At 42.7% G+C, this 26,584-nt stretch overlaps 1 protein-coding gene across 1 annotated transcript; it reads left to right on the forward strand.

The window, feature by feature from the left end:
* LOC112225464 (probable ribonuclease ZC3H12C) lies at positions 1–26,584 on the forward strand. The gene is made up of 6 exons (XM_024389447.2): positions 1–306; positions 8,900–9,715; positions 9,872–10,011; positions 22,376–22,610; positions 22,727–22,833; positions 22,925–26,584. Exons 2-6 carry the CDS (start codon positions 9,030–9,032, stop codon positions 24,406–24,408), a joined length of 2,652 nt encoding a protein of 883 aa, XP_024245215.1. The 5' UTR covers positions 1–306; positions 8,900–9,029; the 3' UTR covers positions 24,409–26,584.

The raw sequence follows: 26,584 nt of genomic DNA on the forward strand, positions 1-26,584 counted from the left end.
TGGGACCAGACTGCAGCACTATCAAATCTAACATGCGTTGAGTTGAGTTGAGTTGGGACCACTGTGCTACAAGGAAGCTTGTTTCACTTCACCTCCCTTTGGATTTTTTGTCACTTTATTTATTCTCTGCTGGATACAGAGAACCTGGATTTTTATGTACCAGTGTCAACAAGTCCAAACTTGGAGAAAACTTGACAAAGCTGAGCCAGTCCCCCTGGCATGCTGGAAGGTTTTCTGTAAGGAGTGAATCTTTAGGAGTTCCTTCTGTTTTTGTATTGCAGCTTTACTTTTTCTTTGGAGCCTGTGGTAAGTCTTTTATGCTTTTAATACATTTGTATATAGGCCGTTGCATAGGTTCATATTATAGTTATAGCAGGTGTAAAAATTACATCTTAAATCTCATTGTGTTTTTTTGTCTGGTCTTGCAGTAATCCACTGCAGTTTGGTGCACAATTGTTCATTTTCCCCCTCAAACCTTTTCATACATTTTCAGAATTGATTATGTATGTTTGATTAAATGTTTTTGTTTTCTGAATTATTGGTGGTAAATAAAATCCTAAATTATCCCAGTTTGATGATTTGTTCATTTGATAACTCATGGATAAGTAGCCTATAATTGATATACTTTTCAATACAAGTATGCTATCAGTAAAACAGTAAGGACCTGCTGATTGTACTAAATGTAGCTCTATATTTCTCTTTGGAGCATAGCAAGCACCAGGGAATACACACACAGCCATAAAACAGTGTCAGCGGAGACGACACAAGATGGAGTGTGTCGGTGTAGAAGCCTGTCGTTTTGGGCTAAAGTTACAGTTTAGGATTGACATAGAATTATTGAATCCATCTAGTCAGACGCTTTCAGAGTCATCAGTTTTCATGTTTAATGACAGGGGAAAACAGGTCAGGGATTGCTGCCAATGACAATAAAACTGTACAAGTAATTGTTTTAAATTAGGGAACTTACTGTAGCTAAGTGTGACAGGCAATGAAAGTGAATTGGTAAAAACTCTGTCGAACTCTTGTTAAGGATTGTGAACTCTATGTTTTATAGTTATAGAAGTTATATAATTTTACTTTCACATACAGTAGTCTATGATGCAGTGGATATTTTGGGAACTCATTGTCAAATGTTATCATCTTGGGGGAAAATTAGACAAGGAAAGGAAATATGTTCAGTCAAGATATCAGTGTATTGTGCATATGAAACACACAGAGAGAGAGAATGGGGAGCAAGTCAGAATATAAAGTGAGTGAGTGACTGAGCATTATGGACATGTGCATGTCTGCGCTTACGGGTGAAAGTGAGGTCTACTCCCGGGTCACATGATGGTGGTGATATGTATCATCCTCTACTGTTCGCGCTCTGTAGAAGGATAAGCAAGACAGGACACCAGTTGCCGTGGTCCCCTGTGGTTTCAGAAGGCATCTGTTGCCCCTGCTGCCTATACACTCCCCCTCTCCCCATCTCTCTTTCACTCCTTCTAACTCCCCCCTTTGTCCCTGGCTTGGTGCAGACTTCAGAGTGGCATGGCTCAGCATCCTGAGTCTGACGTGGCCAAGGGGACTAGCTCAGGTCAGGTCTGCCCCAGCCCCAGGGGAGATAGCAGGGCCCTAGGGGGCTAACCCTGGCTCTCTCCCTCAGCAGGCTGGGACACTGAGGAGGAGCATGAGGCTGCAGCATCTGCTCAATGTAGTAGGACCTTAACTCCCACCTCTCTCTCTATCTCAGTGTTCATTTTCATGTCTAGATCTAGCTTGGCCTGTATTCCCATATTTCCATCACATTCTTTATCTTCCTTTTTATCTATCTCACCAGCTCCAGCTCCAGCTGGAAGTCTAGAATTACCTCTACCTCCACATATTTGCTGGGAGTACAAGAGGGGAGAGCAGGTTTGGAGGTTCTAGGACTGCGAGTGCCTGTGGTTATTGTTTGCAGTTTGGCTAACAGTTGTGTAGATTTTGTGAGTCATTGTTTTTCAGGAGGGGAAGTAAGGGCATTTGGGGGAAATATTGAATAGAAACTAGTTGTAAAGTCATCTGTAAGTACCCCGGTTCCAATCACAACTCATTGAGCTGATGTATTAGAGATCACATTTCTTCTTTAGATTTGAGATTTTATTGATTTTATTTTTATGGTGTCTTACATCTTTAGGATACCAAGCACACTGTATTTGTGGTAACAAAATAAAATAATCATATGGGGGAGGAGCCACAAAAAATCAGTTGCTTGCCGGTCTTCGTACACACAGCTAATTTCCTGTTTTACAGCTAATTTCCTGAGAAAAGTTTGTAGGTTTTAATGATATCGGAGTGAGACTGACTAACAAAATCAATGGGGACACCCCGGCCACTACTACACTTAAATAGTAGGCCACTAGAATAACTTACCAATCTAATTAAAGTGATCTGATATGGGCTAATTGAGTGACTATCAGTGACTGACATAACAAGAGAAAAACTGCCCGATGCACAACCAAATTTCAAAATTGCACCTTGTGTATTCTACAATTATTTTTTTTAAATTCTCCCCAATTTTGTGGTATTGAATTGTTTTTAGTAGCTACTATCTTGTCTCATCACTACAACTCCCATACAGGCTCGGGAGAGACGAAGGTTGAAAGTCATGCGTCCTCCGATACACAACCCAACCAAGACTAACTGCTTCTTAACACAGCGCGCATCCAACCCGGAAGCCAGCCGCACCAACGTGTCAGAGGAAACACCGTGCACCTGGCAACCTTGGTTAGTGTGCACTGCGCCCAGCCCACCACAGGAGTCGCTGGTGCGCGATGAGACAAGGACATCCCTACTGGCCAAACCCTCCCTAAACCGGACGACGCTGGGCCAATTGTGCGTCGCCCCACAGGCCTCCCGGTCGCAGCCGGTTACGACGGAGCCTGGGCGCAAACCCAGGGTCTCTGGTGGCACAGCTGGTTAAGGGCGCTGCAGTACAGCGCCCTTAACCACTGCGCCACCCGGGAGGCCGTATTCTACTATTTTAACTTGCAACAGTAAGTTGAGACCCCGAATGAGGAGCTCAGTCGGGGGGAGGCCTTCAAAACGACTTCAAAATAGACTTCACCCTTGTCTATTCCTGGCCAGGTTCCCATCCCTGATATATACAGTGTATACATATTGTGTATACCAAACATTAGGAACACATTCATAAATATTGATTTGCACCTCCTGTTGCCCTCAGAACAGCCTCAATTGTTGACTCCAATACTTCTCACAGTTGTGTCAAGTTGACTGTATGTCCGTTGGGTGGTGGACCATTCTTGATACACACGGGAAACTGGTTGAGCGTGAAAAACCCAGCAGCATTGCAGTTCTCAACATAAAACTGGTGTGTCTGGCACCTACTACCATACATCGTTCAAAAGCACTTACATTTTGTGTCTTGCCCATACACCCTCTGAATGGCACACATACACAATCCATGTCTCAATTGTCTCAAGGCTTAAAAATCCTTCTTTAACCTGTCTCCTCCCCTTCATCTACACTGATGGAAGTGGATTCAAGTGACATCAATAAACTATCATAGCTTTCACCTGGATTCACCTGGTCAGTCTATGTCATGGAAAGAACAGGTGTTCTTAATGTTTGTACACTCAGTGTTTATGTGCATTTATAAACAGGGTGGTTCGAGCCCTGAATGCTGACTGGCTGACAGCCATTGTATATCAGACCATATACCACGGGTATGACAAAACATTTATTTTTACTGCTCTAATTATGTTAGTGACCAGTTTATAATGCCAATAAAGCACCTCAGGGGTTTGTGATATATGGCCAATATACCATGGCTAAGGGCTGTGTCCAGGCACTCCACGATGCGTTGCTATATACCACATGTCCTCGGGTTAAATTGCTTAAATAGACAGTGCATTCGTAAAATATTCAAACCCCTTGACTTTTCCACATTTTATTACGTTAAAGCCTTATTCTAAAATAGATTAAATTGTTTTTTCTCTCATCAAACTACATACAATACCCCATGATGACAAATCCAAAAAAAGTTTTTAGAAATCTCTAAAGTTCTAAAGTTTTTAGAAATAAAAAAAATGGCAATATCTCATTTACATAAGTATTCAGACCCTTTACTCAGTACTTTGTTGAAACACCTTTGGCGGCGATTACAGCCTTGAGTCTTCTTTGGTATGACCCTACAAGCTTTGCACACCTATATTTGGGAAGTTTCTCCCATTCTTCTCTTCAGATCCTTTCCAGCTCTGTCAGGTTGGATGGGGAGCATTGCTACACAGCTATTTTCAGGTCTCTCCAGAGATGTTTGATCGTGTTCAAGTCCGGGCTCTGGCTGGGCCACTCAAGGATATTCAGAGACTTGTCCCGAAGCCACTCCTGCATTGTCTTGGCTGTGTACTTAGGGTTGTTGTCCTGTTGGAAGGTGAACCTTTGCCCCAGTCTGAGGTCCTGAGCGCTCTGGAAGAGGTTTTCATCAAGGATTTCTGTACTTTGCTCCGTTCATCTTTGCCTCGATCCTGACTAGTCTCCCAGTCCCTTCCCCTGAAAAACATACCCACAACATGATGCTGCCAACAGCATGCTTCACCGTAGGAATGGTGCTAGGTTTCCTCAAAACGTAACGCTTGACATTCAGGCCAAAGAGTTCGCTCTTGGTTTCATCAGACCAGAGCATCTTGTTTCTCAGAGAGTCTTTAGGTGCCTTTTGGCAAACTCCAAGCGGGCTGTCATTTGCCTTTTACTGAGGAGTGGGTTCCGTCTGGCCACTAACATAAAGGCCTGATTGGTGGAGTGCTGCAGAGATGGTTGTCCTTCTGGAAAGTTCTCCCATCTCCACAGGGGAACTCTAGAGCTCTGTCAGAGTGACCATTGGGTTCTTGGTCACCTCCCTGACCAAGACCCTTCTGCCCCGATTGATCAGTTTGGCCGGGTGGCCAGCTCTAGGAAGAGTCTTGGTGGTTCCAAACTTCTTACATTTAAGACTGATGGAGGCCACTATGTTCTTGGAGACCTTCAATCCTGCAGAAATAATTTGGTACCCTTTCCCAGATCTGTGCCTCAACACAGTCCTGTCTCTGAGCTCTACGGACAAGTCCTTCGACCTCAAGGCTTGGTTTTTGCTCTGACATGCACTGTCAACTGTGGGACCTTATATAGACAGGTATGTGCCTTTCCAAATCAAGTCCAATCAGTTTAATTTACCACAGGTGGACTCCAATCAAGTTGTAGAAACATCTCAAGGATGGTCAATGGAAACAGGATGCACCTGAGCTCAGTTTTGAGTCTCATAGCAAAGGGTCTGAATACTTATGTAAATAAGGTATTTCTGTTTTTATTTTGAATAAATTTGCTAACATTTCTAAAAACGTGTTTTTGGTTTGCCATTATGGGGTATTGTGAGTAGTTTAAAAAAATGTAATCCATATTAGAATAAGGTTGTAACGTAACAAAATGTGAAAACGTCAAGGGGTCTGAATACTTTTTGAAGGCACTGTATATATACATTCATACAAAAAACAATTGGAAAACCAAAACCTGCCATTTTATTATATATTTTATCTTGTCGTATCTTCTTCCATGCTTTAAAAATACAGTTTGCAACAAAGATCTTATTTTATAAATAATCATTCAAGTTTCTCTTTATATCTAATCCAGAATAGTTCTGGTTTCTATTGTTGCATTTGATCAAATAAGGTCAACCTTAAATCATCATATAAAGCACAGTAAAATAAAGAAGCAATGGACACAGTCCTCTATATATGAGTCAAAGGACCAAAGGGTGTTCATTGATCTGGTCGCAAAAGCCTTGAACCTCGCAACATTCTAATTTCAGTTCAGTGTCTATTCAGCCGTGGTCTTTCACATCTAACTCTAGTAACATTACTGGACTGTGCACTGCACTGCTTATCTCAAAGACAATTTAGCATATCTTCTTACTGATACAATTTCTCTCATATTTATGCAACTTACAGAAAGAAGTCTGTCCCAGGAAGTTATAGGGAGAATGTGTAGATCTGACCTCATTATCCACTGGCTGTGGAAGATTTTAATTGTGTCTGTGTTTGTTTGGAAGATTGTTTGTGTAAAAAATTGTAGGTTGTGTGTTTATGCTACAAAAGAGAATAGGAATGTGTGTGCTCGTGTGTGTGTGTGTGTATGAGTGTGTGTTGTATCATGTTTAAACACTTGCGAAATCAGACTGATGAGCAGTAACTCGGGCTCACACCAGTACGCTTGTTCTGATTCTAACAGGGTCGTTGAGTGTGTGTGTGTGTGTGTGTGTGTGTGTGTGTGTGTGTGTGTGTGTGTGTGTGTGTGTGTGTGTGTGTGTGTGTGTGTGTGTGTGTGTGTGTGTGTGTGTGTGTATTGGTATATGTGTATGAGTGTGTGTTGTATCATGTTTAAACACTTGCGAAATCAGACTGATGAGCAGTAACTCGGGCTCACACCAGTACGTTTGTTCTGATTCTAACAGGGTCGTTGAGTGTGTGCGTGTGTGTGTGTGTGTGTGTGTGTGTGTGTGTGTGTGTGTGTGTTTGAATAGCACCAGCCTCCGTCTGTGTACGCCACACGGCCTGCGGAACAATGCTCCATCGGAGGAGTCCAGATTGGGATGGCAGCTGCTTTATTTGGGGATGGCAAGCCAGACATACTTTAGCCCCCCCATATCACCCACCACCCCCAGCCCCTGACCCCCCTCACACACACATATGCACACACTGTCGCTTTCTTTGTGCCCCTTTTTGTTGTTGGAGGGTTAAATTATTCAATCTCTCTTGTGGCATTCATGAGGAGCCACAGTGAGGCAGCAGCTTGGTTCTGAGAGGCAGGTCAATAGGGGTACTGAGACTGGTACTGAGACCCTACCTTTACCCTAATTATACATGCATGCAGACACACACACACTTACACACACTGATATACCAATCCAGAAATTGCCTTTGATGTGCAGTAGTTTTGTGTAACTTAAAATACAGGGCTATAGGACAACTGTCTGTGCGCATTGATTAAATAAATCAACACAACTGAATCAAACAAGTGCTGGTCTCCTTATATGCCCTTATCATGGGATTATTCCTTTCATGTCTTATTATATACATGCATGCAGACACACACACACTTACACACACTGATATACCAATCCAGAAATTGCCTTTGATGTGCAGTAGTTTTGTGTAACTTAAAATACAGGGCTATAGGACAACTGTCTGTGCGCATTGATTAAATAAATCAACACAACTGAATCAAACAAGTGCTGGTCTCCTTATATGCCCTTATCATGGGATTATTCCTTTCATGTCTTATTATAGAACCATTTTAAACACTGTGTATTGAGGAAATAGTCGAAAGCACATTCCACCCTTGTCTCTTACTGTCCACATTCCACCCTTGTCTCTTACCGTCCACATTCCACCCTTGTCTCTTACTGTCCACATTCCACCCTTGTCTCTTACTGTCCACATTCCACCCTTGTCTCTTACCGTCCACATTCCACCCTTGTCTCTTACTGTCCACATTCCACCCTTGTCTCTTACCGTCCACATTCCACCCTTGTCTCTTACTGTCCACATTCCACCCTTGTCTCTTACCGTCCACATTCCACCCTTGTCTCTTACCGTCCACATTCCACCCTTGTCTCTTACCGTCCACATTCCACCCTTGTCTCTTACTGTCCACATTCCACCCTTGTCTCTTACCGTCCACATTCCACCCTTGTCTCTTACTGTCCACATTCCACCCTTGTCTCTTACCATCCACATTCCACCCTTGTCTCTTACCATCCACATTCCACCCTTGTCTCTTACTGTCCACATTCCACCCTTGTCTCTTACTGTCCACATTCCACCCTTGTCTCTTACCGTCCACATTCCACCCTTGTCTCTTACCGTCCACATTCCACCCTTGTCTCTTACCGTCCACATTCCACCCTTGTCTCTTACCGTCCACATTCCACCCTTGTCTCTTACCGTCCACATTCCACCCTTGTCTCTTACCGTCCACATTCCACCCTTGTCTCTTACCGTCCACATTCCACCCTTGTCTCTTACCGTCCACATTCCACCCTTGTCTTTTACCGTCCACATTCCACTTAGTCTGCAACACAGTGAACACAACACACACATCCTAGCGTACATAACATGCTTAGATATACAGTAGAAATATATATTTTAATACAGTAAGTAAGTGAAGCCCATGCCTGTAAAGCAGGAGCCCTGGGCCCCCAGATTAGTGTGTCACTGTGCTCTGATGATGCTGGGACACATGTCCTTTTTAAAGGGGTCACTGAAAAACTAGGAGGCAGGTCCATTAGAACAGTTCTTTCTCTGTTTCAGTCAATCACAAACCCCTGCTGGGACTGCAAGCGACACCTGTTCCTAGTTTAAATATCAGGTGGTGGATGGTAAGAGTTCCCCCCAAAAAAGCATTCATACGGCGTTTTCCTGTATGGGTGTAGGTGCAATGTAGAGTATATTATTGAGGGCCAAGTCAGCTATGTTTGTGTCTTGGCATGGTGTGTTGTTATCACCAACGTTGATTGAGAGCTTTTCTGACTGCTGAGCTTAGCACTGCAAAAATGCTAATCAGTGGAAGTGAACAATGGAGATTGTGGTTTTAAATGGAAATGCTTGTGGTGTGTCATTCAGCCTAATACTTGAGAAGCTCTATTACAGCTCAGGTTACTCACTAAGAGCAATTTCTCTCACCCTGAAGCATGGGTGTTGGAGGGGAGGGCTGGGTCCAGTGATTAACACTGGCTGTTATAAAGTAGCTCAACAAGTTAGAAAATGTGACTTAAATCACTTGGGGGCTAATTGTAACATTATGAAATGTTCAGATAGAAAAGCACAGAAAATTCTCCAGATTTCAAGGTGGAAACCGGTCTAACCAATGGGGTAACTTTTTTGCCCAGCCCTCTCCACCAGGCTTCCGTCCCAGGATTGGTCAGAGAGCAGCCCATCAGCAGCAGTGACAGTGGGGTTGTCCAGGGTCATCTGAGGTCAGAGGTCCGGGGTCAGAGGCTGGATGTATAAGACGGCTTCATGGGCCTGAAGGACCATCTGGAGGATGGAACAGGCCACAACCTCAATCTGGGGCTGGATTTGGACTACCTCCATGTGGAAGGCACCGACCGCCAGGCCAGCTTGAGTGCCACAGCCGGCACTCACTCAGGAGTTTTGGAGGGGGAAGAGTCACCGGTGGGAGGCACCCATAGCAGTGTCAGTAGTAGCAGCATCAGCAGTAGTAGTAGTAGTAACTCCTCTGAAGAAAGTGCTGCGTCGGACAGCGAAGATGAGCGGGGGATCCACCATGGCACTGGTTCTGGCGCTGAGACCCCCCATCCGCACCCCTGTCACCCTGCTGGACTGGGCCTGCCACAAAGCCCCCCCCCTAGGGACCCCAAACTCCCCACCGACCCCCTCACAGAGTATCGCTCCAAGATGGAATTTGCCCTGAAGCTGGGCTACTCTGAGGTGCTGGTTTTGCTGGTGCTGCGGAAGCTAGGGCCTGACGCCCTCATCAACGACATACTGGGAGAACTGGTCAAACTAGGCACCAGGACAGAGACGGAGGAGGCAGGGGAGTCTGCCGCCTCCCAGTCGTCCTCCTCCTCCTTATCCTCCCCCTCTCTGGACTCCTCCAGACTGGACTGCTCCTCCCAGCTTCTGTTGGATGACAAGGAGAACATCAGGCCTGTGGTGGTGGATGGGAGTAACGTAGCCATGAGGTGAGTCAACACAAACTGCTGCTGCATTCAGAAACACTTTACCTAGGTTCCTTTTCTGTCTGTAAGACCTCATACACTGCTCTCTTGATCTATAGTATTATACAAATAAACAAAAACACATGTCATGATCATGAATTTGTGTGCGTTTCTCCACAGTCATGGGAATAAGGAAGTGTTCTCCTGTCATGGCATCCAGCTGGCTGTTGATTGGTTCTTGGAGCGTGGTCACCGTGACATCACTGTGTTTGTGCCCGCCTGGAGAAAGGAACAGTCCAGACCGGATGCCCTCATCACAGGTAAACCAGCACTTCCATGTCCACTCCCAACATCCCCCCTCCAAACCCCTACCACCTTATTTTGTTCAAACCCCACCCTCACACCTGTTCTAAATCTCCCAACATCTGGGTCTTCTCAATGACAATAACACCAATAATACATTTTTGGTAATTGAGGAGGCTCAAATTTAAGGTCATTAACCATTTATAAAAATATTTTCTAAAGCGATATGATTAATCATTTTGCTCACAATGTAATTTCCCTTCATTTAAATGGAGTAACACCAATGAATCTTTGTATTTAGACATACCAAATGATCAATGGAATCCCTTAAATTCTGACATACTTAAAAGGGTCTAAGGATTTGGTAGGTTACTTTCTAAATGGAATCTGTTACAGTTACTAGTAACAGATTACAGTTATTCATTTTTTTATCAGTAATGTAATTTTTGTATTACACAAACTCAGTAACGTAATCTGATTACTATCATTTACTTTTAGGTTACTTTCCTCTTAATAGGCGCAGGTTAGTAGTTGGCACAGCCACAGAGTCATCAAATCTGATTTTAAAGCTAACCCTAACCCTGACCTTAACCACACTGATAACCCTAATGCCTAACATTAAATTAAGACCAAAAAGCTCATTCTGCTTAAGAGGCATTAGAATAAGACACAAATGTATATTACCAATTGAAAATCTATTGCAAGACAAATCAATGTTAGAGTTTACATAGTTGGCCATAAATGGATGTTCCGTTTAACTTTATGGGTTGGTTATGTAGGCTTCTACTTACCCATTGCTGTCTACTACTAGGATAGATCTTTACATAAAAAACAACAACAGAGTCTGTCAGATTTTCAGTCATTCCAATTGATTTAATAGCCTTTTATCTTCAAAAATAGGACTTGGAAATATGGAAATCATGATTAGAAAAATTGTTTTACCTGAGCATAACCCAAAAACTAAGGACTATTTAGTCTAGCCTTTTGTTTATGATTTCTTTTGTCATGGAGGACTCATTGGGCTCATTGCTTCAAGTTGAAAAATAAATACTGCTCTCAGATTGGCATGCTTTGAGCACAACAGAAAAGTGCTATTTGCCTGTGAAAAATGTATTCCATATGTTGCATTTGCTATAGGCCTATTGTTTGTTTTTGTTGGTGATAATTTGCAGCTGTTTAAAGGAGTAGTTCACTATTTAAGCTTGTAGTGGCTTATTAAAGAATATTGATCCATGGATTACAATTTCTCCCGAGTGGCACAGCGGTCGAAGGCATTGCATCTCAGTGCAAGAGGCGTCACTACAGTCCCTGGTTTGAATCCAGGCTGTATCACATCCGCCTGGGATTGGGAGTCCCATAGGGCGGTGAACAATTGGCCCAGCGTCGTCCGGGTTTGGCCGGGGTAGGCCGTCATTGTAAATAAGAATTTGTTCTTAACTGATTTGCCTAGTTAAATAAAGGTTCCATTCTCCTGGCCCATAGACTACTTTCAGGGTGATGAACCATCTAACATCAAGTTTTAAATAGTAAACTACTCTTTCAATCCCATCAAAAGTGTGCAAGTTTGAGAATGTCAGTTAGGTTAAGAGAATTTTCTTTTTGAATCAGCATTAAGAATCAGCATTAATGAGATTGAGCAATAGGCTAAAAGCCCCTTCTTAAATGAAACTTGTTTTTGACAGTATGGAGCACAATACCACGAGGGAGTTTAGAAGGGAGGAATTCAAACTGTTATTCCACAGGCTGTGATCCATACTATACAGCTGTTCCAAGAGAACATTTTTCACTGGCTGTCCACAGGCTCGTAGGCTATTCATTACGTCGATTCTGTTGCAAAACATTTCTTAAATGGAAGCAAATGTAACGAAATGTGGAGGGACCTACCTGAATTTGTCCAATAGAAACTCTCGTTTTGCTCTGTTTGCTTCGATTTGATTCTTAAACGGTAAACGGTTTCCGTAATTAATACACCCCTGGTCATAAAAACAATGATTGATAGGCAGCTTATATTTCTTCAATTCAACCATCATTGGGTTAAAATACACATATACTGGACGTACATTTGTGAACAGCCATCCACAACAACCACAATCCCTAAGGCGCAAATACAGTGCCTTGCGAAAGTATTCGGCCCCCTTGAACTTTGCGACCTTTTGCCAGATTTCAGGCTTCAAACATAAAGATATAAAACTGTATTTTTTTGTGAAGAATCAACAACAAGTGGGACACAGTCATGAAGTGGAACGACATTTATTGGATATTTCAAACTTTTTTAACACATTTAAAAACTGAAAAATTGGGTGTGCAAAATTATTCAGCCCCTTTACTTTCAGTGCAGCAAACTCTCTCCAGAAGTTCAGTGAGGATCTCTGAATGATCCAATGTTGACCTAAATGACTAATGATGATAAATACAATCCACCTGTGTGTAATCAAGTCTCCGTATAAATGCACCTGCACTGTGATAGTCTCAGAGGTCCGTTAAAAGCGCAGAGAGCATCATGAAGAACAAGGAACACACCAGGCAGGTCCGAGATACTGTTGTGAAGAAGTTTAAAGCCAGATTTGGATACAAAAAGATTTCCCAAGCTTTGAACATCCCAAGGAGCACTGTGCAAGCGATAATATTGAAATGGAAGGAGTATCAGACCACTGCAAATCTACCAAGACCTGGCCGTCCCTCTAAACTTTCAGCTCATACAAGGAGAAGACTGATCAGAGATGCAGCCAAGAGGCCCATGATCACTCTGGATGAACTGCAGAGATCTACAGCTGAGGTGGGAGACTCTGTCCATAGGACAACAATCAGTCGTATATTGCACAAATCTGGCCTTTATGGAAGAGTGGCAAGAAGAAAGCCATTTCTTAAAGATATCCATAAAAAGTGTTGTTTAAAGTTTGCCACAAGCCACCTGGGAGACACACCAAACATGTGGAAGAAGGTGCTCTGGTCAGATGAAACCAAAATTGAACTTTTTGGCAACAATGCAAAACGTTATGTTTGGCGTAAAAGCAAGACAGCTCATCACCCTGAACACACCATCCCCACTGTCAAACATGGTGGTGGCAGCATCATGGTTTGGGCCTGCTTTTCTTCAGCAGGGACAGGGAAGATGGTTAAAATTGATGGGAAGATGGATGGAGCCAAATACAGGACCATTCTGGAAGAAAACCTGATGGAGTCTGCAAAAGACCTGAGACTGGGACGGAGATTTGTCTTCCAACAAGACAATGATCCAAAACATAAAGCAAAATCTACAATGGAATGGTTCAAAAATAAACATATCCAGGTGTTAGAATGGCCAAGTCAAAGTCCAGACCTGAATCCAATCGAGAATCTGTGGAAAGAACTGAAAACTGCTGTTCACAAATGCTCTCCATCCAACCTCACTGAGCTCGAGCTGTTTTGCAAGGAGGAATGGGAAAAAATTTCAGTCTCTCGATGTGCAAAACTGATAGAGACATACCCCAAGCGACTTACAGCTGTAATCGCAGCAAAAGGTGGAGCTACAAAGTATTAACTTAAGGGGGCTGAATAATTTTGCACGCCCAATTTTTCAGTTTTTGATTTGTTAAAAAAGTTTGAAATATCCAATAAATGTCGTTCCACTTCATGATTGTGTCCCACTTGTTGTTGATTCTTCACAAAAAAATACAGTTTTATATCTTTATGTTTGAAGCCTGAAATGTGGCAAAAGGTCGCAAAGTTCAAGGGGGCCGAATTTCGCAAGGCACTGTAGCTAAATGAGAAAGCAGCAGTGTGTTTCACATCAAATTCTTTTCTTTTGGGGTTTTGCTATAGGCCACCAAGTGCTAACAGTCAGTATCTAAATCATATGTGTGAAATGCTTGATAGTGTATGTGATGTAAACAGAGAGGTCTACTTTCTTGCATACCTGAATTTTGACTGATTTTCATCAAGCTGTCCAGTCAAGAGGAAGCTTCTCCCTGTAACCAGTGCCTGTAATCTGGTTTTGGTTATTAATCAACCTACCAGGGTGTTTACAAACACTACAGGAACAACATCATCCACATGTAACAATCACATTTGTACTAATACTGTAGAACATAGTTCTAAAGCTGTATCCGTAACCATTGAATGGAGTGATCACAATATAGTCTATATCCAGGAAAGCCAAAGTTCCAAAAGTTGGGTCAAAATAGTGTAAAAGAGATCATACAAAAGATTTTTGCTGTGACTCTTATGTGGATGATGTTAAAAAATATATTGTTTGTCTGATGTGATTAATAAGGAGCATCTAGATGCTGCACTTGAGGAATTTATGAAATTGCTTCTTCCAATTATTGATAAACATGCACCTGTTAAGAAACTGACTGATAGAACTGTTAAGGCTCCATGGATTGATGTGGAATTTAAAAACTATATGGTTGACGTACCGATTTCATGGCACATGGTTTATGAAAATCAACGTAAAACGACGTTGGATTCAAAACTTAACATTTTTCAATTTGAATTATTATACAGAATTTTTGCAACCAATGTATTGTTATTTATATGGGGGATACAACATTTTCAGCTCTACAGATTTTGCTGCGAAGAGGCAGAATCATTAGATAATTTGTTTTGGTACTGTCCATATGTAGCTTGTTTTTGGTCACAGGTCCAGGAATGGCTGAAGAATTGCAATATTTACTTGGAGCTAACTCTGCAGATAGCACTACTGTGCGATCTAAAAAGTCATAGTCAATCGATCAACAATATAATAATACTTTTAGCAAAAATGTTTATTTTCAATTTACAATCTGTAGAAACAATGAGAATAGAAAGTTCAGAACTTTTGTGAAACATCACAGCACAGTTGAAAAATATATGGCAAATAGAAATCCAATGTGGATGGTGTTAAGAGATAGATGGGAGGGGTTGAATGGAGCTGAAGGTTGGGATTAATAACAACTAATAACAACAAGATTACTAATGTAAAACATACTGTGCCCGTAAAACCTATATAGGTTAAGAACCTTTTTGAAAGAGCACAGTTTGAAAGATATGGCAAATAGATATCAAAACGGATCGTCATCATAAATATATGGGAGAGGTTGAGGGTAGAGGAAGGACAAGAGTAAAAACAAACAAAATAAAACTATTGTAAAATAGACTGTGTCCATAAAATGTACATAGTATGTATAAGCTGGAAATACAGGCCTAAGCGTTGTTTTTCACTATTTGCTCCAATTGGGGGAGGGTGGTATGGTTGGAGGGTAGTAAAGGAAATATATATATTTTTAAAGATATGTATACAGTATGTATATGTATTTATATGTATGTGTGCATGTGTATATGTATGTATTTATGTATCTGTATGTATGTATTTATGTATCTGTATGTATGTATATGTATATATAGAGAGATTTAATATTTAACATTGCAGATAGATTGTAGCTTCCATCAATGTTATTGTCTGCATTACTGCCAATCCCCCATTGATGGAAGCTACAATCTATCTGCAATATTAAAGCTGATCTACCCCCTACACTTTTGGAAATTATGTGACCCCACTTAACAAAAATAAGAAGAAACTGTATTGTGAAGCCAAGACCAATGATATAAAGAATGATGGAAAGAATTTAGGAGTACTTTAAATAAAATTATGGGCAGAAATACAAATTCAACTCGATCTTTCATTGAATCTGATGGCTTCTTCATCACAAAACCATTTGATGTTGCCAATTATTTTAATGATTACTTCATTGGCAAAGGGGGCAAACTTAGGCAGGAAATGCAAACTACTGAACAGTGAGCCATCGTATCCATGCATAAAAAAGAAAGTTGGAATTTTGTCAAGTTGGTGTGGGAGAGGTAGATTTGTTTTTGTTATCGATCAATAATGACAACCTCCTGGCATTTACAACTTAGATGGAAAGCTACTGAGGATGGTAGCTGACTCTATAGTCATATATTTAATCTGAACCTAGAGGAAAGTCTTTGTCCTCAGGCCCGGAGGGAAGCCAAAGTAATTCCGTTACCCAAGAGTGATAAAACGGCCTTTACTGGTTCTAACAGCAGACCTATAAGCTTGCTGCCAGCTCTTAGCAAACTGCTGGAAGCAATTGTGCTTGACCAAATACAATGATATTTCTCTGTAAACAAATTAACTACAGACTTTCTGCATGCTTAAAGAGAAGGGCACTCAACATGTACTGCACTGACACAAATTACTGATGATTGGTTGAAAGAAATTGTTAATAAGAAGATTGTGGGAGCTGTACAGTTAGATTTCAGTGCAGTGTCAAACAGTGTGGTGTGTGGTGAACCGCAGGGCAGCTCTCTAGGCCATCTGCTCTTTTCTGTTTTTACCAATGACCTGCCACTGGCATTAAACGAAGCATGTGTGTCCATGTATGCTGACGATTCAACTATATACACATCAGCAACCAGAACTAACGAAGTCACTGAAACCCTTAACAAAGAGTTGCAGTCTGTTTTGGAATGGGTGGCCAGCAATAAACTGGTCCAGAACATCTCTAAAACTAAGAGCATTGTTTTTGGTACAAATCATTCCCTAAGTTCTAAACCTCAGCTGAATCTGGTAATGAATGGTGTGGCTGTTGAACAAGTTGAGGAGACTAAATTACTTGGTGTTACCTTAGATTGTAAACGGTCATGGTCAAAACATATAGATTCAATGGTCGTAAAGATGGGGAGAGGTCTGTCCGTAATAAAGAGATGCTCTGCTTTTTTCACACCACACTCCAAAAAGCAATATCTTGATTATTGTCCAGTCGTGTGGTTGAGTGCTGCAAGGAAAGACTAGTTAAGCTGCAGCTGGCCCAGAACAGAGTGGCACGTTTTGCCCTTCATTATTTGACCTAGATAGTTTGTGTGTGTGTATTGATATGTAGGCTAGGTGTGCCTTTTGTATTTTAAAACATGTATGTAGTTCTGTCCTTGAGCTGTTGTCTATTAATGTTCTGTATTACAATATGTTATGTTTCATGTTTTGTGTGGACCCCATGAAGAGTAGCTGCTGCTTTTGCAACAGCTAATATGGATCCTAATATGAGGATCCTAATAAAATACCAAATACCAATACCAATGTGTTATGTAGCCTATAATAGGTCTGTGATACACCGCATGGCCAAAAGTATGTGAACACCTGCTCATCGAACATCTCATTCCAAAATCATAGGCATTAACATGGAGTTGTTCCCCCCTTTGCTGCTATAACAGCCTCCACTCTTCTGGGAAGGCTTTGCACTGGATGTTCGAACATTTCTGCAGGGACTTGCTTCCATTCAGCCACAAAAGCATTACTGAGGTTGGACACTGATGTTGGGCGATTAGGCCTGGCTCGCAGTCTGTGTTTTATGGCTTTGAGGTCAGGGCTCTGTGTGGGCCAGTCAAGTTGTTCCAAACCGATCTCAAAAAAACATTTCTGTATGGACCTCCCTTTTTGCACGGGGTCATTGTCACAATGAAACAGGAAAGGGCCTTCCACAAACTGTTGCCACAAAGTTGGAAGCACAGAATCATCTAGAATGTCATTGTATGCAGTAGCGTTAAGATTTCCTTCACTGGAACTAAGGGGCCTAGCCTGAACTATGAAAAACAGCACAAGACCATTATTCCTCCTCCACCAAACTTTACAGTTTGCATTATGCATTCGGATAGCTAGCATTCCTCTGGCATCCGCCAAGCCCAGATTTGTCCACCGGACTCCCAGATGGTGAAGCGTGATTCATCACTCCAGAGAACGTGTTTCCACTGCTCCAGAGCCCAATGGAGGTGAGCCTTACACCACTCCAGATGACGCTTGGCATTGCACATGGTAAACTTAGGCTGGTGTGCAGCTACTCGCTCATGGAAACCCATTTCATGAAGCTCCCAGTTACTGTGCTGACGTTGTTTCCAGAGGCAGTTTGGAATAATCAGTGTTGCAACCGAGAACAGACGATTTTTTACGTGCTTCAAACGTGTGCAGACAGGAAGACGCATGAATCTCAGTTAAAGCATCCGAGCGAGCGAGACAGCGCCCCTCTCTCTCAATATGTGTAGATCATGTTTTTGATGCTGTCTGGACCAAAACAGTATGGCATGTCATACTATACTGAACAAAAATATAAATGCAACATGTAAAGTGTTGGTCCCATGTTTCATGAGCTGAACTAAAAGACCGCAGAAAAAGCTAATCTCTCTCAAATTTTGTGCACAGATATGTTTACATCCCTGTTAGTGAGCATTTCTCCTTGGCCAAGATAATCTGTCCTCCTGACAGGTGTGGCATATCAATAAGATGATTAAACAGCATGATCATTACACAGGGGCACTTTGTGCTGGGTACAATAAAAGGCCAATCTAATGAGCAGTTTTGTCACACAACACAATGCCACAGATGTCTCAATTTTTAAGGGAGCGTGAATTGGCATGCTGACTACAGGAATGTCCAACAGAGCTGTTGCCAAATAATTGAATGTTAATTTCTCTACCATATGCCGCTTCCAACGTCGTTTTAGAGAATTTGGCAGTACGTCCAACCGGCCTCACAACCGCAGACCATGTGTAACCACGCCAGCCCAGGACCGCCACATCTGGCTTCTTCACCTGCGAGATCATTTGAGACCAGCCACCCGGAGAGCTGATGAAACTCACAAGTATTTCTGTCTGTAATAAATGTTGTCGGGAAATACTCATTCTGAATTGACTGGGCCTGGTTCCCCAGTGGGTTGGCCTGGTTCCCCAATGGGTGTGCCCCTGCCCAGTCATGTGAAATCCAGAGATTAGGGCCTAATTTATTTATTTAAATTGACTGATTTCCTACTATGAACTGTAACTCAGTAAAATATTTGAAATTGTTGCATGTTGCATTTATATTTTTGGTCAGTATATTCCTGTCCAGACAACATGAGATATATGGGCTAAATATAGAGGGGGGCTGTTTCACATGCTCGGATACTTTCTCCGGTGACATAGTTTCAGTAGAGAAGAAGAGGAGAATCGAGAGGGTTCACTCTCGCCAAAATCTTTGCAGAATAAGCCCAATGCGTTTCTATGGGCATAATTTGCACACTTAAGCTTGTCGCCTGCCTTCCGCTTTTGGTACAAAGACTCCAATTGTTAGGGAGGAGACATCTCATCATTATATACAGATCTCTGGTTTCAGCCTCTTGCAAATTGGAAATGAAAGTTGGCAGGATTACAGTGCTTTGTTAGGATGCTGGATTCCCATAAAGTAAATTGATGTTATGACAAAAATGATAGGCTATAATTACTCCTGTCTAAATAATATAATTCAAAATACTTCACCAGGGAGCATGCCACAGATGATCATTAGCTCATTTTTTAATTGGCTGTGGATTGTTTCAAATCACAAGTGTGTAGTCCTATGCATATTTGGGAAGCCCGCAATTTGGGTGTTGTGCATGGCAATAAGTCTAGCTGATTGAGTTGCAGCTTTCAGTGATAAGTATCTAAAATATGTGTGAAGATAATGTGTCTTGAGTATAACTTCAAATGTTGCAACAAGAGGAATGGGAGGTGTGTGTGGCAAAGATATGGCGTGTCTCTCTCCAGAATGCATCCACTCAGTTGTCTCCTGCCAATTCTTGGGCATTCATTGTGTGAATTGTTTGCCCTTTGATTTGGATTTTTATCAATTTCCCCTTACGTATATCACCAGTAGGCCTAATAAACGTACCGTTCATCCCCCATCATTTGGTTATATTCATTTCTGTTAATGCACGTATTAATTACTGACATTTATCGTTCTCATTCTCGGACTGGAAACGTTGTTCACGGAGTTCACAACCTGCTACACTTGTGAGAAACAAGTTTTGGTTTCTTTCATAACCATTATGAGTTTTGTAAATGTGTTCATTGTCTATTGTTTGGAGTACTCCATGTGAGCAAGGAACATGTGTCTGAGCACGCCTGAGCACACACCGAAGTAGGCCTACCTGGCATTCTGCGTGCAAAAGTAGGAAAGTGTCTGATTTTGTGATTGTTATAATTCACCACGTCCACCACTAATAACTTGAGCTTCTCAGTCATTTTGACTTCACCTCACACAGTAAGTCAACAAAGTCAGTTATTTTTAACATTTATTGTGAATGATAGTTCCTCAGTACTTTAAAATGTTTTCAACACTTCCAGACTCGATAACTTTCAAGTCTCGGGTGTGATAGAGCAAAATATAATGATCTGATGATTCCATATATCCAGTGGAAATGTCATAAAAAAACAGCTGTCTGTTCTGAGGGCCCAGAATAGGCTAGTTGATATAATGTTGCATGTTTGCTAGTGACAGCTTTGGGCTGACCCAGTTGAGGATTTGATACAATGTTGAACTTCACTATAAATAGCTCAAGTCAAGACAGAAAGAAAGGGAGGCAGACAGGCGGAATAGAGGGATGAATGTGAATCATTTTCTACTGGTTTTATTTGTCGGCTTTAGGCCTATGTATTTTACTTAGCTGACGAAGAAGTTTTAGGCTTACTGCTCTGAGTTCTCTGAGTTCTATGCACTCATTTCTTTAGCCACCAATGGATCACAGTGCATCAACGTGTCCATATGACAGAGGCTGATGCTCTCGCCTTAGTTACATTTGAACTTTGACATTTTTAGCGCTTTACTTCGGGCTTTTTGGATTAACCCCGTGATAATGATGTTGAGAAACAAAAACGATATTTCTAAAAATGAAATTGTTCCACGAAAATGTGCATATAATAATAAATAATCATAGCTGGCATGGAAATCTGCTGAAATGTTAGAATAAATTGTAAGCTTCCCCAAACTTGAAACTCACGAGCTGCCTATGATCTTTACTAAAAAACAAATAAAAAATGCACCTTATGGAACAGCGGGGACTGTGAAAAGACACACACAGCCGCAGACACACATACACATGATAAGACCCTTACTATACACACACGTACACATGGATGTTGTATTGTAAATATATGATAGTGGAGGCCTGAGGGAACACACTAAATGTATTGGGTAAAGTGTTATGAAATGTAATGTCATATAATATTTTAAATTGTATTTAGCTGCATTAATGTTGCTGGACCCCAGGAATGGGGATCCTTGCAAGCGTACATAGGAGGTCCCGTGAAAAAAACGTGCCCACCTATAGAAATGAAAGGCCCGTCCAACTGATTTGTTCTGGTTCCAGCCCTGCATAGTGGTCTCTGACTTGTGGTCAGACTTGCTCAGCTGGGATCAAAACTTGTGCCTTTTTTCAATGCTGATTTGAATGTCATTAAGAAAACAGAAAGGTGTTCAATATTTTTGTGGCAAACGTCCTTTACAAAATTTAAAAGTAATCCTATAAGTAAACGTTTTTTTAAAGTATCTGTAATCTGATTACAATATTTTGTAATGGTAATGTAACAGATTACATTTGCGTTTTTTTTTGTAAATCGGTGCTCCGCAACCCGCCTAATTAGAAAATAATTTTTCTAAATATAGACCCCAATAACAGTTTGCCACTGGAGGGAATGCTGAAGGTCCTTGTCTTTGTAATTACTAACACCAATGACATAAAAATGTATGGCTCTATTCGATCTGTATGGTGGAAGTTCAGCATCACAGCTTAATTGAAATTTAAAGGCAATGTTCCCACGATATACTGCATGCAATAAACGCTGCATAGGTCTACAGGTATGTTGGCTCAATCTGAAATGACTTTTGCATTTCTAGCTTGCAATCTGTAAAACTTCAGCGATACAGATTGAGTAGAGCCCTTAGGTACACATGCTATAGTCGTTGACTTTCTACTTACCTACTGGGCACAGACATCAGTTCAATGTCTACTGTAGTTTTGATTTACATTTTGTTGAGTTGTCAACCAACGTGAATTCAACGTGAAATCAAGCAAAATGTCACCCTGTAATTGGATTTAGTTTAAAAGCTGGGTGAAAAAAACACGAAATTCTCTTACATTGATGACTTTTGCAAATCCAATCAGTTTTCCACATTGATTCAATGTCATCCCATAAAATTTGGGGGTTAAAATAGACTAGACTGTATAGACTTGTCTAACCTTTAACCTATATCATGGCTGATTTTCATATTGGTGGAAATTACATTAATCTTTTCTAAAGGCAAAAGTAGAGCCTGGTTTTAAATAATTCTTAAGAAGAGACACACACAAACCTTAAATGCTGGAGGGCTTGGCTCATGAATTCATAGGTTTTACATGTCTTACCCTTACCCATGTCTTACCCTTACCCATGTCTTACCCTTACCCATGTCTTACCCTTACCCATGTCTTACCCTTACCCATGTCTTACCCTTACCCAGATCTCCAAATACAAATACACTGCAGGTGTCAGGTATATTCCTGGCAGCAAAATGCATACCCCATCTCTCTCTCTCTGTCTCTCGCCCTCTCTTCCTGTTCCCCCCCTCTCTTCTCTCTCTAGACCAGGAGATATTGCGGCGTCTGGAGAAAGACAAGATCCTGGTGTTCACTCCGTCTCGTCGGGTCCAGGGCCGCCGGGTGGTCTGCTACGATGACCGCTTCATCGTCAAGCTGGCCTACGAGTCCGACGGCATCATCGTCTCTAACGACAACTACCGGGACCTGGCCAATGAGAAGACAGAGTGGAAGAAGTTCATTGACGAGCGGCTGCTCATGTACTCATTCGTCAATGACAAGTAAGGTTCCACCAAGCCTATAACTATTAGTATCTGGAGTTGTTTTTCCCGGGCATCGATATGTGGATGTTGAGTGGTTATCTGACCGTGTGTCTGGTATGTGGTTATGTGTCCAGGTTCATGCCTCCTGATGATCCTCTGGGTCGCCATGGTCCCAGTTTGGAGAACTTCCTGAGGAAGAGACCAGTGATCCCAGAACACAGGAAGCAGCCCTGCCCCTATGGTAACACCTAGCCATCCTCTTATACATTATTCATCCAGCCTCCTCTGGCTTGTCTCATGATTGAGAGTTAACCACCCTGTATTCTCTAAAGGGAAGAAGTGCACTTACGGCCACAAGTGTAAATTCTACCACCCTGAGAGAGGCAGTCAGCCCCAGCGCTCTGTGGCCGACGAGCTGCGTGCCAGTGCCAAGAACTCCTCTTCCTCCTCCACTTCTTCCTCCAAGAGCCTGGGCTCTGCTTCGCTGGTGAAGAGCCACAGCATGTCCAGCAGCTCCAGTGCAGACGGGCTCCCAGAACCCCACCGAGCCGCCCCAAAGAGGCGGTCGGACCCCGGCCTGTGCACCCCTCCCTACAACGACCTCCTGGAGGAGCGGCTGGGCGGGAGGATCAAATCAGAGGCCCGCAGAGGTAGTAGCAGCAGCAGTAGCAGCAGCTGTAGCAACAGCCTCCTGGTTCCTGCCTCTGGGGGTCCTCCTTCCAGCCAAGGCTTCTCTCTGCAGGATTGGAGGGACCACAACGCAGGGAGGAACGGCTCCTGCAGAGCTCCAGGGCTGTTGGAGCTTGGTCACTCTGAGTCATATCCCACCTGTGAGTCCCCAAAGCTGGGCTACAACTCCCTAATGAGGGCGTACTCCAGCCTAAACCTGGTGGTGCCACTGATACCCGAGCGGCTGTTCCCAACTGACCTACGGACAGGCTTGCTGGCATCTGACTGCAGCAGCGAGGGCAGCATGAGCTCTGACTCCTTCTCCCCTGACCCCCTATTGGAGGATGGCCTCAAATGCCACCACCCCCATCACCACCACTGCTCCAGCCGCTACCCACACCACACCAACCACCCGCCCCCTGGTCTGACCCTGCACCCACATGGAGGCTCCCACCATAGCTACCCCCTATCTCAGAGCATGGGGAGGCCACAGGTTTTCAGCTTGGAGGATCATCCCTCCTCCCTTCACCACTTCAAGGCCCATCTCACCTACCTTCCTCCCCATCTTCAGCACCCATCTGTGGGGAGCAGCTCTGGCTGTTCGGAGGACTACCCTCCCCAACCTCCACCCCAGACCTCCAGCCCCCACTGCCACTCTCACAGCTCAACTCAGGGGCATAACCTGGGGGGCTCCACCTGGCAGGACAACAACAGCCTCCAGAACTCCCGGCTTTACGAGCACTCCCCTGTCCGCCCACGGAGGACCTACCCTGGGATGGGACAGGAGCAGCGGCTGGCCAGCTGGGACTCCCACTACCAGCAGCTCCTCCAGCCCTGCTACGAGGCCTTCAACTTCCAGTCCCAGCCTGAGGGCCACGAACAACCCTGGCACTCTTACTGGCCCAGGGGGACACACTCGCCCCATCCTCAACCCCCTTCCTCCTCCCATCCTCCACCCCACCCCTCCATGGACCCCTTGCACCAGGGGGGAAGATGCCAGGATGTGAGGGATAAAGTGTTTGTCAATCTATGTAACATCTTTCCTCCAGAGCTGGTGAAGGTGGTGATGGAGAGGAACCCCCATGTGATGGACGCCCAGCAGCTGGCTGCAGCCATCCTGGCTGAGAAGTCCCAGGCTCGCTACTGAGTACTGACACTACTGTAGTAGAGGAAAGAGGTGACGTGCCCAACTCTATAGTCCTCCCAAAACATCTACGATACAGGGGGAGATGTTTTTTAATTATATTTTTTAAGGAGAATCCGAGCTACCTTATTGTTGTCCGTTACTTTTGTGCGGTATGAGACCACCTCAAGCACTTACGGTCAGGATTGTTTATGGTGTGTGGGTAGGAGTGAACATGTGTGTCAGCATTATTTCAGGAGACTCTTTGAATGGGATGTGTTGCTTAAATGTATTTATTTTGTATGTTTTAAATTATTTTTATTGTCTTTATATTTTGTTATGGCACTTTTCGTTGCTTTTTTTAATCAACATTTTGCCAATCATATCATAAAATCCTGAGGTGTTAACACGGGGTGAATTCTGGGATTCCAAATCGAAGGTATTGTTTGTTGTCATAAACATGTTACTTCCAAACATTTCAAACTAAAAGACAAAGCAAATTCATAAATCTAAGCTACACTGATTTAGTTGTATCCCTGTAATTAGTTCATTAACGATTCATAAAAGCAGGTGGTGAATTGAATAACGTTGTTGAAATAATTTGATGAACTTCCCCTTTAGAGAAGTGAAGAACTCCAGCTGTTAAAGGCCTGGTAAAGTCCATGTGAAAACCCCAGAGCATTGTTTACTCTCACAGTTCCTCTCTGGGGAAAGCTCTGAAGCTTACTTCACAGTTCCTCTCTGGGGAAAGCTCTGAAGCTTACTTCACAGCTTGAGAGATTGTGATATTGATTTTCACTTTCTTTTTTGAACCACTTTTTTGTCCTCCAACAACCATTCTGGCCATTGAAATCAGATGGTTCTTAAGGATATGCAAACTAGTGCAGGTGCAGGTGTTTATCTTAACGTTTTTATTTAAATGTATGAATGTGTTAATTTATTATTGTCCCTTTGTCCTTTTTGTTGTGTGAGATTATTTTAGTTGAAGGGGGTTTCTGTTGCTAGGGTTTCATAACAAGAGAAGACATCAGGTGTAACCATCCGGACAGACAGACAGATGGTGCTGTACTGTAACTGTCTATGTACTTAACTCTGTGGACAAGGTAATTCTCTACCTCCTGGCTTAGAATCCATTGTAAGTTGCCACAATTGCTCAGTGAATAGGAATAGTTAGGCAATGACACCGTGTTGGGAAATGCCTTGCTCACACACAGCAGGGACTTACATCTACCCGTTACAGTCCAAAACACTGGACTTGTGTTGCCAAGGTAACCTGACCACAACAAACTTTAGTGGCCATGAGAATCCCTCTCCTCGTTGATACAAATTGTATCCTATTAACTTAAACCAGATCATTGTTTTATATGAGAATATGTATACAAAAAGTATTTTGAGATTCATGTGCCGTAATTGGTCACATTTGTTAATGTTCTAAAATATATTTTGGGAAATGTTGTATTGTGTTTTTAAGAATTATTTGGGAAAGAAAAGGCATCAAATGCAATTTCTTCCAACTACTGTACTGTGATTGGTGATCAACAGACACATAGGACAGAAAATATTGGTTGTTTTATTATCATTCGTCTGAAAGTGTGTTTTCTCGTTGGCTGGTCACAATCTAACTCTGGTCACAGTCATGTGAGTGTGACTGTGGGGGTCAGCTTTATGGGGAAGCAAAGAATGTTTTCTTCCCCATCAGCCCCTATTGATGGTCATGATCTTTCACTTAACATGTTTTTCTACCGTGGTTCTCAGCTCTCTCATTAAACTAAGCCTATCCCTTCAGAGGATCAGTGGAACACAGCTGACTTGACAAAGACAATACTTGCTCTCTGGAACCAATTTCTCAACATGACAACAGCCAAAAGGTTCAAATATGTTTGTTTTTGTTTTTTACATATAGGAAACCATGTCCATTCACATAGTAGTATTACATGGCAAGTCACTGAATAGCAGTGTTCTTTTCTGGCCCCCTGAGTTGGTTGGCATATTAGCTTTGAGCTGAGCGAGCATGTGACATTGTGGCCGAATAAAACCGCCACCCAAGACTTGACGTCTAGCACCTTTCTAAAAAAAGAGCCTTCTCATTAGCTGCAGGGCACTGTGTGCCAGTGTGGGCCAGTGTGTGTGCCAGTGTGTGTGCCAGTGTGTGCCAGTGTGTGTGCCAGTGTGTGTGCCAGTGTGTGTGCCACGCTGTGCC

The sequence above is a fragment of the Oncorhynchus tshawytscha genome, linkage group LG26 (assembly GCF_018296145.1).
Source record: "Oncorhynchus tshawytscha isolate Ot180627B linkage group LG26, Otsh_v2.0, whole genome shotgun sequence".
Lineage (NCBI taxonomy): Eukaryota > Metazoa > Chordata > Actinopteri > Salmoniformes > Salmonidae > Oncorhynchus > Oncorhynchus tshawytscha.